Source organism: Indicator indicator, chromosome 1 (assembly GCF_027791375.1).
Source record: "Indicator indicator isolate 239-I01 chromosome 1, UM_Iind_1.1, whole genome shotgun sequence".
In the NCBI taxonomy this organism is placed as follows: Eukaryota; Metazoa; Chordata; class Aves; order Piciformes; family Indicatoridae; genus Indicator; species Indicator indicator.
The window spans coordinates 26,271,833-26,287,521 of record NC_072010.1 but is presented as its reverse complement, the minus strand read 5'-3'; the positions used below and the strand labels follow the sequence as shown (position 1 = coordinate 26,287,521).

General features: G+C 40.4%; 1 protein-coding gene across 5 annotated transcripts in view; it reads left to right on the top strand.

Annotated features, from left to right (window-relative positions):
* The window catches only part of DCLK1 (doublecortin like kinase 1), a 247,403-nt gene that overhangs the window by 165,945 nt on the left and 65,769 nt on the right, over positions 1 to 15,689 (top strand). For 3 of the 5 annotated variants that reach the window (XM_054399446.1, XM_054399454.1, XM_054399462.1), the window contains exon 4: positions 5,549 to 5,665. In XM_054399446.1, the coding sequence (XP_054255421.1) occupies positions 5,549 to 5,665 (117 nt within the window). The remainder of the gene's footprint in view (positions 1 to 5,548; positions 5,666 to 15,689) is intronic. The other 2 variants (XM_054399480.1, XM_054399471.1) reach the window with 1 other exon arrangement.

The window sequence follows — 15,689 nt, the reverse complement described above, 5'->3', positions numbered from 1 at the left end:
TTTAATTGAAGGCATGAATGCAACTGAAAAATAAAATCTTATTAGCTGCACTAAGAATTAGCAACATGGAACAAATTATTCTTAACATTAAAAATTAAATCCAGTACTGCATTTGGCCTAATGATCTACTGATTGGCCTGAGGACATTGCTAGTGAGGCTAATGTCTTTTAAGCAGTAGTAAAAGGTACCAGCCTAAGGCTTATAGTAAAATGGCTTACCAACAATCAGACACCCTTGATCCTCCCTCCTTGCTTATCTGTAGGATACAGCTGTTGCTGAAACCAAGTTACATGTTCTCATCTTGGAGAAACGAATTGGCAGGGATATGGAAAAATAAATATCTATCCCCTACACACAGACCTCAAATACAAAAAAAGCAAAATATAACAGAGAGCAATATTTCAGTCCGGAGAGAGATCATGAAGGCCATGCAGGCAGCTTCTGAGTAGCTGACAAGGCAAGCCTTTTTGATCTCCTGGTAGTTTAGTTAACTTTTCACAGTCTCCTCTAGAAACATGTTAAATGTATTCATTTTATGACACATTTATTGCAGATTAGTTACTCTCTGCTGTTTTCTTGCCATAGTAAAATCTAATGAACATAGAAGATAATGAAACATTTTGGAAATGAAACATCACAGAGCTGGAGACCAGAGGCGTTATGATTCTGCCTGGTAGCATCCTTTAATTACTTCATGCTTACATTTTACCCATTTGACAACCAGAATAATCAGTTCAGAAATAAATATATTGCAGGTCCTCCTAGTTGCGCCAGTTCCTGCCACTCATTGGCACCATGGTGTAATCTCAGGAACCTTGTGTTCCTTATATTGTCCCTACAGTGTCTCAGTGGTGTCAGATAATAGCCTTAGGATATTTCCTTCTTTTTTCTTTTTATTTTTTTTTCCCTCAGCCTTATTGTTAATGTCTATTATATATCTCAGACCTCTGTCATAATATTCCATGCCATAAAGTGACTGCAGTGCTACATTGTTAGATAGTCTGTACTTCTGTCCTACTTTGTAATTCTCTCTGTAGTTATACAACAGAATATCTTATTGCAAGAGATTTCAGTTTAAAAACATACTTATTTATCGAGTATTCTGAGTTGGAAAGCAATAAAGACTGTGATCAGATATTAAAGCTGACCACATTACCACGGGTGTCATCATTTTTTTCCTTTTTTCAGTCAGTCAATGGTGAGAGGAAGAACTGGGGCTTGGGATATATTTCTTTCCTCACTGAACATACTACAGAAACACCTGGTATTTCTTCTTGGTTGAGCTTGCCCAAATGACTGAGAAAGGCAGTATAACTCTCTTGTGTCAGGAGTTCAGATCTACTTCTTATACAGTTTTGGCATGAAAAGAGAATCATGGGGAAAATGCTCTTCTATTTCATGGCTTACCAAGGACCTCTTTTATAGCTACCAGAATACTGTTGGTGAGGAGATGATGTGTTTTTCTTTCCTTACCACTATAGATTCTGTGTAGAAAATACAGTTTCAAAACCCACTTGTTTTCCCTTCCTATTTATGTACACACAGTTCTACAGCAACAAGCAGGTTATGGCAATGTCTTAGAGAAGAGAAGCAGTGGTTGTATGGTTAATCAGTGGGATCTTTGCTTGCAGTAAAATTTCATTTTCCAAAATAAATATGACCACAGAAATGCACATGTAAACTGTTCATGGGAGATGAGAGGTATTTACAACAAGCAGTATGGTTACATTATACCCCTGACTGGAATTGCTTTTAGGCACTGTAATTAGTGTTGCCACAGTCTGTGAAGACATGAGTTGCCTCACCCTGGTGTGTGCAGCACTGAAAGCTTGTCCGTGTGGCTCTCTGCAGGCCACACCATAGCCCATGTCATTTATGAACGAACTTGTAAGCCCATCAGAAACAAGGCACTATTAAAGCTTACCTGAGAGTTCACAGTGGTGTTCAAGCAGAGAGAATATATGATCACTTGGATTACAAGCTTTTAAAACTTTGCTACTTGTGAGTTATTTTTGAGAGGAAAAATAAAATTATACCAAAGAAATTAACAAGCTCAAGAGTGGTTGTACAAATAGAAAAAATAGGGAAAGAAAGTGTCTATGACAGATTAAAAAGAAGAGAGCATTGCCCTGACAGCAAAGAATGCTAACAGCATCTAGGGCTGTATGAACAGAAGCAGACTCGGTAAAGACAGGGAAGTAATTGGTCTCCTCTACTCAGCATATCTGAGGTCATGTCTAGAATGCTGTTTAAAGTCTCCCAGTTCAAGGAAGACATCAATAATTTTGAGGTCCATTATAATGGTGGGGAGGTGGAGCACTTGTCCTCTGGCAGAAACTGATGGAGCTGGACTTCATCAGCCTGGAAAAAGGGATGGCTTTAGAGGGACTTGCCAGCAGTTCCCAGTGCCAATGGGGCAGCATGTCTTCTTCAAGATGATGGTGTCAGGGTCTCCACAATGACACATGGTAAGCAGATGCAAGATGCTTGAAGCAAGCGGTTCAGACTGGATATAAAGAAAAACATTTCCACTGTGACGGCAGTCAGGCAATGAAATGGATTTGCCCAGGGAGGCTGTGCAGTGCCCACCCTTGGGGATTTTCCAGGAACAACTTGAGAATCACAGAACCTCAGAATGATTGAGGTTGGAAGGGACCTCTGAACGTCACTTGGTACAAATCCCCTACTTAAGCAGTGTCACTAAGAGCTGGTTGCCCAGGACCATGTCTCCAAGGATGGAGATTTCACAACACCACTGTGCAGCTGGTTCTAATGCTCACCCTAACAGAAAAAAAGTCCAGATACAGCATCCTATTTCATTTATGCCTCTTGCATCTTATCCTGTCACTGGACATTGCTGAAAAGAGCCTGTCTCCATCTTCTCTGCACTCTCCCCTAAAGTTCTAGAGCTTTGAGAAGGTGGTTCTTCAATATTAATCATCTTTTTTTAGATCTCTTTTCCCTCCAGGACCTTATTCAGTGTTCAACCTAGTTTATCCTATAGTTGGTGATGATTTTGTGAACATGTGATCATCTGTGTTTCTGCTCCTGTAGGGATGGATTTAATGCTCATCTGGCTGGAAGAAGTGGCTTCCTCATAGGATAATATGACATTAATGTAGGGTTACTCAAGTAATAAGTTATGGTCTATATGTAGCTCATCAGGACAATTTGCAGACCACTGTTAACATCACCCTTTCTAAGGAGGCTGTCAGTAATTGAGAGATAGTCAAATGCCTTACTGGATGCACCCAGCTGACAGGGGCTTCCCAGAAATTGTAACCTCTGTAGCATGTGAGCAGGAGCACTTCGTGCTGGGATAAGGAAGACGGTGACAAGACACTGTTAGCCGCTTGCCTATGTTTAGTCCATATCCATAGCTAAACTATATAGTAGTTGCTCTATCTGTCACTGAGTGACCCCTCCATGGCCAAGAAGGGAAACTGAGAAGACCCATGGGTTGAAATGAAAACAGATTTAATGAAATAGCAAAATTTATATTTTAGTGCATAGCATGAATTGCAAGAGAGGGATGTAGATAATTGTTTTCTTTATGTGTTGGAAACAGGAAAGCTTTTTATATATTGAAGTATATTAGTAGCAGTCTAAGACCACCATGGCCACTAAACCATGTTACAAAGTGCTATGTCCATGTATTCTTGAACACCTTCTGGGACAGTGACTTTACCACCTCTGGGCAACCTGTTCCAATGCCTTCATGGACTCTTAATTTTTTCTACTAAGCAAATGACTACATCCTAATGATTTTGTTGTGATTGGGTCATTTGACTTAAGTCTTGTTGTTTGTTGACTATTAGAATATTCAGTTCCCTTCCTGTGACTGATTCTTGTGAACAGGGTCTACACTAAGTTTACTCAGAGTTTTACAAGATTAAACAAGTTGGCTGTTAGGTTTTTGGACATTTTAAACCTGTTTATATTTGACATGTATAGACAGTTTCTGAAGCAGCTGGTTTTGCCAGTATTACAGTGTGAGGTTCCTGCTGTAGTTACCTAGTTGAATCTCATTGAAGGTTTTCATCTAATTCCTCCTGTTTTCAGCTGATAATTTCCTGTCACAACAGAGGAAATGTTTTTCTCCGTTTACACTCATTGTTTACTATAAAATAAGAGTAGTCATCAATGAATCACATCAAATGTCAACAGAAAGCTAATTGCTACTATTGGTCATTAGGAAAGTGGGAGTTTATGAGGAAGAGATGTTTTTAGGAAGGCTGGAGCATTTCTCTGGTCCTCTCAGCTGTGCTGGATATTCCCTCGGTAACACATCAGTTCATGCTTCTCTTTCCTTCAACAACTTGATGAAAGATAAACAGTTAGGGCAGCCAAGAGAAACAGATTTCATGACATCATTCTCTGGTGGATATGTTTAAGTTAATTAGTTTTGCTCAGTTTTATTTCTTTGTTTTCTAATCTGTCTAAACTATGTTACAAGCTCTGCTGATCATCTGTGAAGACTAAATAATGTGCAGGCTTGCACAATGTATTTTCTTACTAGAAATAAAAAATCTTGGTTATTTCTCTTAACCTATGTTGAGGAACATTAACTATGGGAAGAAAATGGGCAACATGTCTGATACTGAACTAAATGTTTACTGATGTATTTTTAACAAATTAAGTATACTGACATCATCAGGTGAAGACAGTATAAACATTACTGCAGACTTCTAATTGTATCTTGGCTAAAAAGTTGGAATCTCTTCTTTCTCCAGCTGTATAATGTGTCTGGTGATTAATTTAGTATCCATTATGAGTGCAAGACATCAGCATCATGCACACTAAATTCTTTCATCTTCAGGCCACAAACCATTTTGCAGGCGTAATGCGAGAATGTCTTCAGAGCTGTGTGGGTGTATATAAACTCTAACCCGAACATCTTGCAGTGTTCTCAAGTGGGAGGGCAATTTCGCCTCTTCATTGATTTCACTAATGTCTACTATGAGCAAGTAGTGTCATTTCCCTCAACCTGTGATGAATTGTGTGTGCTATACAATGTGGGCTGTTGCTCACCAGAGGATTAAGCAGGAGCAACAAACCTGCTTCAATTTCTTCAAACCTTTCATGAGTGACAGACACCTGCATCACCTTGCACAGTCTTAACATTTTGATATATAAAAGCAGCCTTCTGGTTCTTCTAAAGGAGACTGCCTAAGATGACAGAAGTGATTACATTGCATTTGGATTGTTTACAAAAAACTCACTACGTTCCTTGTGCTGAAATGTCAAAAGCAAATGCATTTTATATGTAGTCTCAGCATTGTTGAATTAAGCTATCCAAAATACCTGCAGTAACCATGGTATCTAAAAGTCTGGATTACTGCAGCAGTTCTTTGTCTGGGATGTGGTACATACTGTACTTGGATTTTAATGGAGCTGCTTATACAGGTTTTGTATTTTCCCATTAAACTTCTCAAGTTGAATGAAAACAAATGTGGGCTAAATGTTTGTGCTTTTCAGTGCTCTTTCTGTTACAGAGCCTTGCTGGCTTTCTTAATTGCTAACTTATGCAGTTTCTTTGTCTTTTAGAATGTCGGGTGGTGAAATCCACTTCCTATACCAAAATAGCTTCGACTTCACGTAGGAGCACCACCAAGAGCCCAGGCCCATCCCGACGCAGCAAGTCTCCTGCTTCTACTAGCTCAGGTAAAGCACACAAGAAGTCTTTCTTAATAACAGCAACCAATCTGTTTCAACACAATTGTTGATGCACTTAAAATTCCACACCTTTGTGGAAAACCATTGTGTGCATGAAACAGTTGTTGGTACAACTTCACTTGTTTTCTCAGTTACGTCTGAGTTTAAGTGTTTGCCCAATACAGGATAATTCTTCATTGTTTTAGAAATCGTATTCTGGTTTTACCACAGTTCAATTTATTTTTTATGCGTGGTTTTGCTGACAATACCTAGAGTGACAAGAAGGGATATGGGTACTAGGAACTGAATAAACACGATGCAGAAAGTAGGCCAAGCTATTTTGTTTCCGAGGGAGTTAAGACGCAGCAGTGAGAAAAGAACAGGTTAAAGAAAATTACTGTTTTGAGGAAAGGGGAGCGTGGCAGAGAAAGAATCCAACTACAGACCTGAACATGAGGTGTAGAGATAGAGGAGGAAGAAATAAGTCAGAGCTGACCTAACAAGCCAGTGATGCAGGCTGGAGAAGGCACAGCAAAAAGATTAAAAAAAAATTCTTTCTGAAGTGCCTTGCTTTGGCTGCCATTGCAGCTGCTCTCACTAATTAGTCTATGACTAGTTCTCCCCTGCAGCTTTTCACCAAGCAAAACAAATAAATAAAAAGAAATTGCACTAGCTAATTTGCCAGTATTGGTGCCTGAAAGTACAAATAATACTTGGTGTGGGCCAGTTGAGTAGACCCAGTCCAGCATTTGCAGCATTGCTTGTGAATATGGATTTCACAAGAGGCAAGCACTTGAGTGTGTGAAAACCACCTTGCTCTTTCTTCTGCAAGTCTTGTGCCAACGTCATGCTAGGACTTGCGTTGTAAGGTCTTTATGAGGATGTGATGACCAGGGTGGCCCAGGTGCACCTAGCTGATGTCAAATAACGGAGACATAGATGAGTTGGAACTATAGTTTTCATAAGAGTAAGCTGAGGGAAAAAAAATCATTCTTGCTCAGGGAAGGAGGAAAGTGGGAGAGACACAATGAGAGACAGAGGCGTAGATGTGGGTAGCAGGGCTGGGAGGCAATGTGCCTCCTACATATTCTAAGAACAGCTGAAATAGAGAAACCTGAAAAGAGGTAATGGAAAGAAGTATCAATTCTGAGGAGCAAGCCTAGGCCAGCTCTTTCTTAAACATACATTAATTAGCTTTCTTTGTAGCAAGATAGAACAAAGTGAAATTAAACTTTAGCAAGGGAGGTACTGTTTTGTATGTGAATGTTACAGACTCTTTCTGGTTTTTTGCCTAATGAATATTCATTTGGGAGTATAGGTAATGGCATAGGTAATGAACACTGAACTGCATATGTTCATTTCTATGTGAATAATTGTCCTGCTGTGCATACAAAATGTTTTTGTCATGGGATTAACAATATTTTTGCCATGTTGACTATGTGATACCTTGTTTGTTCTGGTCCTGAGTGAGTGCTGGTTTTACTTAAACACAAAGGAGAAGTGTAGATGAATAAATCTTAATTTCTTGCATTTCAGTTTTACAAGAGTCTGACCAGAATACCATTACATGTTCAATTGCTGAAAAAGGTCAGGAGATTATTTTACAGCTTGTGGAAAGAAAAGGAATGTTTTCATTGTGCCACAATAATAATTAACGTACCATTAAATTTATAACAACAAAAGGAACAATGTAGTGGAAATACTAAAAACGCAAACCATTTTGGATGGTTCTATGTGGATAAAAGATTTGCCCAATATAAAAAAAAATATTACGTAATTAAGGAAATAAGCACACTCTGTTTTGTCAAAAGGTGGCTCATGGCTTTGTCTATTCAACATAAGCATTTGGATGCTTGAATGAAGGGTTTTTTTTGAGAAAAAAGTTGATCAAAGTCCTACAGGAGTGTATAAGATGTTGACAGAACAGTCTGTCAAGCAGTAAAGAACTGAGGAAGGACTGGCTCAGAGTGTTGTAGTGAAGGGGCTACATCTGGCTGGTTAATGGTCATCAGTGGTGTTCCTCAGGGCTTAATTCAGGGGGCATTTCTGATCAAATTTTTTATCAGTGATCTGGATGCAGGAGTTGAATGCACCATTAGCAAGTGTGATGATGATACCAAACTGGGAGATGTCATTAAACTCTCTTGAGGGGCAAGAAGCCTTGCAGAGGGGTCTGGATAGATTGGAGCACAATGCAAAACACAAGTATAAACTGGGAGAGCAGTGACTGGACAGCAGCCCTTCAGAAAGAGATCTGGGGGTGTTGGTCATCAGCAGGCTCAACATGAATTAGCAGTGTGCTCTAGCAGACAGGAGGGCAAACCACATCCTGGGGTGCATCAAGCAGCATAACTCATTGGTCAGAAGAGGTAATTATTCTGCTGTATTCAGCATTGGTGCAGCCTCCCCTTGAACACTGTGTGCCCCACAATGTAAGTGTGTGAAGAAGAGGGCAACAGAGCTGGTGACAGGGCTGAAAGGTATGTCCTGTGAGTGGGTAAGGACTTTGGGCTTGTCTGGTTTAGAGAAAAGGAAGCTGAGAGTTGACTTCATTGCCCTCTATGGCTTCCCAAGGAGAGGAAATGGAGAGGGAGGTCTTGATCTCTTCTGTCTGGGATCCAATGACAGGATGGGTGAGAATGGTTCAAAGCTGCACCATGGGATGTTTAACTGGATATTAGGAAGCATTTATTTACCAAAAGGGAGGTAAAAATCTTTGTGATTGGTTGACCCTAGCTGGATGCCAGGTGCCCACCAAAACCACTCTATCATGATGCTCCTCAGCTCGACAAGGGAGAGAAAATACAATGAAAATTTCATGGGTCAAGATAGGGACAGGGAGATCACTCACTAATTGCCATCATGGGCAAAACAAGCTCATCTTGGGGAAAATTAATTTTGTTTATTGACAATCAAATCAGAATATTGTAATAAAATAATAATAAAAAAAAAAAGAAAAACACAACAAAACTGAACCTTCCCCTTCCCCCTCCCTTTTTCCTGGGCTCAACTTTACTCTCAATTTTCTCTACCTCCTTCATCCTAGTAGTGCAGGGAAATGGGGGTTGTGGTCAGTTCATCAGATGTTATTTTTGGTTGCTTCTTCCTCCTCAGGTGTAAGACTCCTCACACTCTTCCTCTGCTCCAGCATGGGGTCCCTCCTATGGGAAGCAGTTCCCCACAAACCTCTCCAGTCTGAGTCCTTCCCAAAAGTTAGCAATTCTTCATGAACTGCTCAAACGTGCATCTGTTCCATGGGGTGCAGTCCTTCAAAACCAGTAAGGGTGCCCCACAGATTCCCAAGTCCTTCCATCAAACTGGCTCCAGTGTAGGCTCCTCTCTCAACATGTCCATAGGTTGTGCAGGTTAGGTTTTATCCTCATTATTAAATATGTTATCACAGACATTCTAATTACCATTGCTGTTGATGGGCTTGTCCTTGGCCAGCATCAGGTCTGTCTTGGAGCCAGCTGGCATTGTCTCTGTTGAACATAGGGGAAGTTTCCAGCAGCTTCTTGCAAACCTCTCTCCCCATAGCCCCCATCCACTAAACCTTGCCACACAAATCCAATACACCCTGGAACAGGCTTCCTAGAGAGATAATCAATGCCCCAAGACCATCAGTGTTAAATAAGCATTTAGACAATGTGCTTAAAACCAGACTTTAAGTTTTAGTCAGCCCTGAATTGGTCAGGCAGCTGGACTAGATGATTATTACAGGTTAGGGATTTTTATTTCATTAGGGATAAACATTAAAAAAATCCTCACGAAAAACATTAAAAAAATCCTCACGAAAAACAGTAGATTCTTTGTTCAGATCAAAGACAATACATACACATTTCAAAAATGAAAAGATGCCTCATTTTGAGAAGAGTTGTATCATAAAAGAAAGGTCAGAAAAGTAAGGGTAAATGTCAGGCAGAAAGCATCACAGATAGTGTACCCCTGAGAAAAAGCTAAGAGAACTGTATGGAGAGGAGTGTGTTGCTAATTAGAAAGACTCTGATTCCTCATTTGAGTCTTGCTGCATTTTGAAAAGTCCACACATTCTTGCTACGCAAAAGGACCAGACTCCTGCCTAGGGATCAGTTTGTGCCCATATCAAGATTATATACATGGATAGCTACATAGGCCAAAAAAGAAAGTTGCATCAAGAAAGACTGTGTTAAAAAAATAAATTAAAAAAAAAAAAAAGTTAACATCTCAGATGTATATTAAAAGTGATAAAATTCTAAAATAAAGGGATATCATTCAGTTACCCTTAATTAATAAGTGGATGTCATATATCTTGACTTCAGTAAAGCTTTGATACAGTCTCCCATAACATCCTTATAGAAAAGCTCAGGAGATGTGGCACAGATGGTTGGTCAGTGAGGTGGATTGAAAACTGGCTCAACAACAGAGTTCAGAGGGTTGTCTTCAGTGGCACAGAGTCAACTTGGAGGCCTGTGGCAAGTGGTGTCCCCCAGGGATCAGTACTGGGTCCAGATTTGTTCAATATCTTTCTCAGTGACCCTAATGAGGGCATTGAGAGTACCCTCAGCAAGTTCACTGATGATACAAAACTGGGGGGGTTGGCTGACACCTGTCAGGCTGTGCTGCCATCCAACATGACCTGGACAGGCTGAAGAGCTGGGTGCAGGCAAACCTCATGAAGTTTAATAAGGACAAGTGCAAGGTCCTACATCTGGGGAGGAATAACAACAGGCACCAGTACAGGTTAGGGGCTGCCCTGCTGGAAAGCATCTCCACAGAGAAAGACCTTGGAGTGCTGGTGGACAGCAAGTTCTCCATGGAACAACAATGTGCTCTTGTGGCCAAGAGAGCCAATGGGATCCTGGGATGTATCAAGAAAGTTGTGTGCAGCAGGTCTAGGGAAGTTCTTCTACCTCTCTACTCTGCCCTGCTGAGACCACACCTGGACTAATGCGTCCAGTTTTGGGTTCCCCAGTTCAAGAGAGACAGAGACCTGCTGGAGAGAATCCAATAGAGAGCCATGAGGATGATTAGAGGACTTGAGCATCTCCCCTCTGAAGAGAGACTGAGATCCCTGGGGCTGTTTAGTCTGGAGAAGAGAAGACTGAGAGGGGATGTGATCAATGTCTATAAATATCTGAGGGGTGGGTGTTAAGTGGAGGGGGCCAGGCTCTTTTTGATGGTTCACAGTCATAAGACAAGGAACAATGGGTTCAAACTAGAACATAGAAGATTTCACCTCAACATGAGGAGAAACTTCTTCATAGTGAGGGTGACAGAGCACTGGAACAGGCTGCCCAGGCAGGTTGTGGAGTCTCCTTCTCTGGAGACTTCCAAAACCCACCTGGATGTGTTCCTGTGCAGACTACCCTAAGTGATCCTGCTCTGGCAGGGGGGTTGGACCTGATGATCTCTTGAGGTCCCTTCCATCCTCTGACATACTGTGGTACTGTGATACTGTAATTCTCTCCTGTATACTTCCATAGCATGGTGTAATCTTTATTGTCACCCTCTACAACTACCTCAAAGGAAGCTGGAGTGAGGTGGGGCTTGGTCTCTTTTCACAAGCAACAAGCGATAGGTCAAGAGGAAATGGGCTCAAGTTATGCCAAGACAAGTTCAGGCTGGATATTAGGAGAAGATTCTTCACAGAGAGGGTTATTAGGCATTGGAATGGGCTACCCAGGGAGGTGGTGGAGTCACCATCCCTGGAGGTATTTAAAAGACCCATGGATGTGGTGCTGTGGGATGTGGTTTAGTGGTAGTAGTTTAGCAGTAGTGATTGGATTGTGAGCTCTAGATGAGCAGTTGGACTTGATGATCTCCAAGGTCTCTTCCAGCCTCAGCAGTTTTCTGATTCTATGATTTTTCTTCTCCACCTATCCAGCATAAGATAGCTGATCAGGATTCATCATTTTTAGAGTTATTGAAAGCACAATCCTTGGGTGATTTCCCTAATTTTTGAGATATAGATGTGTAAATGAGTCTTGGGCATGTAGACCATCTGCTTTAGTTTAGGCACTTAAATACCATTCTCAAGAACTGTTTCCCTTTGACACAGATTTTAAGTGGTAAGTGAATTAAGCCAAACTTAGGCTTGAACTAAATGTCTATAAATGCAGTGATACCCATGAGTCCCTAGTTCTGAGCAAATAGTGTTGTGAGGTGATGAACTTTCTCAAATTCATCCCAATAGCTTCTAAAATTGGTTACAGAAATCAAAGAGGTTATTTTGGAGGTCTTAATTGGTTTGCTGGTTTTCTCTGATGTCTTTGTCTCATTTTTGCATCTCTAAGTTTTGGGCTGGTGCTTTGGAGAAAAATTCATTAATGTTAAATTATTTTTAGAGAAAATACTTCTTGAAGGCCTCACCCCTAGTGTGTTTTATTCTCACCTGATTGTGGTGGCCCCTGGCTGTGTGCAGGAACAGGCAAAGGACCCCGAGTATCCCCTTTCCTTGGCAAGACTCCAGCCACTGCTCCAGAGAACCATTTCCCTCATATCTCATCTGGTCCTGGGGACAAAGCACTCTTAGATAACTTTGGAAGTGCCTTCCTCCTTCTATTGTCTGTGAAGATGACATCCTTGGTGAGCCTGAAAGCCCCATACAGAACCTTCCATAACAATCTCAGGCTTTATAGATACATGGCCATGGGAGTAACAATACGGGAACAGGATGAAAAAATACTGTCCTACAGGCTCTGGGATGCACTGCCATGGCAATGTGGGAGAAAGAGTGGAGCTACAAATGGAAAGCAGGCTGTGGGGTTGCACAGAAAGACCATGAGTGATACCAGAGAGTACTCTGGTGCTGAAGTGCTATGCAGGTTCAAACCTGTCCTCTCATTAACTGAAGGCAAGGAAATATATGTCAGCCTGTGAGACAATGGGGGAGACACACTCCTCACCCATTTTTGAGCTATACAATCTAGAAAGCAAAAAATCTGCATCTGCTTTTACACCATTTCTTGACATATCTGAGAGGAATGTATGCCTTTCTATAGGTGATGTTTGTCTTTCTCCCATCCTTGTTTTTTCCTTTTTCATCTTAACAGAGAATATGCTTAATCTGCTTGTATTTCCTGATAGTCTCCCTGGTTCCTGGGATCAGATACCTCCTATTTTTATATAAAAATATTGTCGTGTTTTTTTTTTTTCCTTTAGAGTACATGCAAGCTAGGAATATCTGTGTTAAGAAATGACTTCTCCATTACTATATGTTTTGTACTGTTTTTTATTTACGTCTGACAGTGTTTCAAAACAGTACCACAAGACAGAAATCTCACTGTAGGAGAAACACATTATTTTTTTAACAAATGCATTTGAGATATTGTCTACTTCAAAATGCTTTCAGTCTAAATAGAGAAGTGAAGCAGAGAACAAAGCAAAGAGAAGCAGAGAAAGGTAGTGTGACCTCCAAGGCAGGTTCAAGGCTGAAGTCTGATTCCAAGTGCAATAGATAATCCTGCCTCTATTTATTTTTCCTGATGTCTTCTTAAAGCCTGCAAAACCCTTTGATGTTTTTTGTTAGTATTAAATATTATTCAGGAAAGGACATAAGAAAAGAGACATTGAATTTCAGTAAGACTGGATATCAGCCCATTGCTAGTGACTGAAAATTAGGTGTCTGATGGATATTCAGTACCTGTCTGTGTCAGTGTGAGCTGAAATCCCCCCCACACCAACAATAACCAGGCTAGCTCAGTCTGGAAGCAAATGAAAGTTGTATTTACAAGCAAAATCTACAATCTATGATATGCAATGAATATGTACAAATATACAAAATTCACAACATTTACAAATATATACAATCAACAGAAAAGCACAACCAAGCTCCCTTTGCTTCCCCCCAAAGGGGACCTTTCCCAAGGGGCCTCTCTCCTAGGGGTTTCCTCCCCCAGGCCTCCCTGGCAGAAAGCAGTTAGTTAAAAGCAAAGAGGCTGTTAACTTAGCTCACCAAGGTCAGTGTGTTATCTTCAGCCAGAAGAGAAGAAACAGCAGCCAGACAGCCCAGCAAGTTGCCCTGACTGTGCCTACTCTGTTTTGAGTAGTAGTTCTTAAACATTTCTATCTATCCAATGGAAGTGTTTACAACAATCATTATTTTGCTTTCCTACACCAAATAGTGACTTATTTACACTCTTTCACTTTCTCTGCTTGAACTTTGAGAAGAAAAATTAAAAAGAGTTTCAAACCATCACACTGTCAACTGCTGCCCAGCTACTTATTGACTCCATTGTTGGAAGCCTCAATGCAGGTGAAGAGGTAGCAGATTCAAAGAAAGCAAGACTTCTTCATGATTATTATTTCTGATCAAATCAAGAGCAGCATGAGACAGCTGGAATTATTGTACCCTTGGTCCATTAAATTCTGGAACCATATTGCACTCAGGAACTCTGTTTTAGCCTCTGAAATCCCAACTCAAATTTTCAGGACATGCTCTCAACAAAAAGAGCTGCCTTCTTTTTTTCAGTTTGAGCAGCTCCTTTAAAATAATATCCTTCTCAGTTCTCCTTCCCTCTGAGCTATCTCCTGTTCCCTTCAAACTATCGCTCATGTTGGATACTTGAAATCTTATTTGTAGCAGCAGTTTAAGTTTGGTTTTATTAAGAAGAGTTAGTTATGAGTTTCAATTATTTCGTAGGACAAGTCTGTATTTCCAGAGTTACTCGGTTGATCCATGTACCTGTTCCAAATGACAAAAGGAACATAGGTGAAGAATGGATAGAGTAAATTGTATTAGCAAGGGCTGAGTGTTGGGTTTCTTAAATTGGGCAAAGAAAGTGTGAAACTACATGTCACCCTAAAGGCTGATCAAAACTGTAGATATTCCCTAAACAAAAAAGTAGTTTAGGATATGGAAATTGGATCTTACCAAAGGCTTCTCTAGAGCAGATGCTTGTGCTTTTCTCAGAAAAAAAAATAGGTAGATACGTTCCTCTGCATGATAATATGTTTTCATTTAGTTTGATAATTGATCCCTAAGCCATTATTCAGAGACAGCCCTTCTTCAGCCACCTGGCTCAAGAAGGTCTTTTGGATCCCAAAGGAAGGAACATGACTATCACATTGTCTTTGGCAAGGTCACATATTTTTATTCACGCTGTTATGGGTACTCAGCTGACAGATTTTGTAATAAATGTGCTTAAGTGAAAACTTTCTTGAAGTATAAAACCATGAGAATTATGGAGTTATCCTATAGACCCAAGGATTTCCAGATGATTTTTACTTTGATCCTGACTTCCTTTTAGATTTTTTTTAATTTATGGTGTTTGGATTTTATACTAATCATTCCAAATTTAAGTTTTATCATTTTATAGCCTGTAAAAAAAAAAATCAAAGGTTAGTAAGAGAAACAGATTTGGTTAGATTGAATAGTCTAAACCTCTTAAAGGATTAAATAGTTAAATACCAAATGAAGAACCTCCTCAGAGTTTGTACTCTGGTCACACGAACTGATTTGGGAATCCTAGTCTTTCCAATTAGGCAAAAGAGTTCAAGAGAGAGATTTTCATTAAATCGCTCTCTCAATTAGGTACTACATGAAATTAACAGCTGAGATCATAGATATCAGCTGTACTCCTGATGAAGTGCTGAAAGAAAAACAAGAGACACCCACTTTCCGAGGCTCCACAAAAAATCCTCCTGGATTCCAGGGAATTGTATTTTCAAGAAAAGTTCCCATCTTCTGAGATTTCAGGTGTGTGCAATGTCTGTGTGTCTGCAGCATTTCTCTGCTTGGTAGTGTGGACATAGCTGACTTCAGGTTGAGTCAGAGGTGCTATCTTAATGGCCATTCCATGAAGATCAGTGTGAGCTGAGCATGTGTGGGATTTACAGTCCCTACTGAGCTCTGCACTGGTTGAGTTACATTGTGTGGTTACCACAAGTACCAGTGACTTGCAGGAACTTGGGTACTGGTGTCTGCTGGGATGGGAATGTAAACCTGACTTGAAGGTGATCTTTTCTGCTGACATTTCTGATTTGTCAATATACTGATAAAATGAAAACTCTGTATGGGTCTGTCAGGTCTTGTCTTCAGTGGCAGAGAGATGTT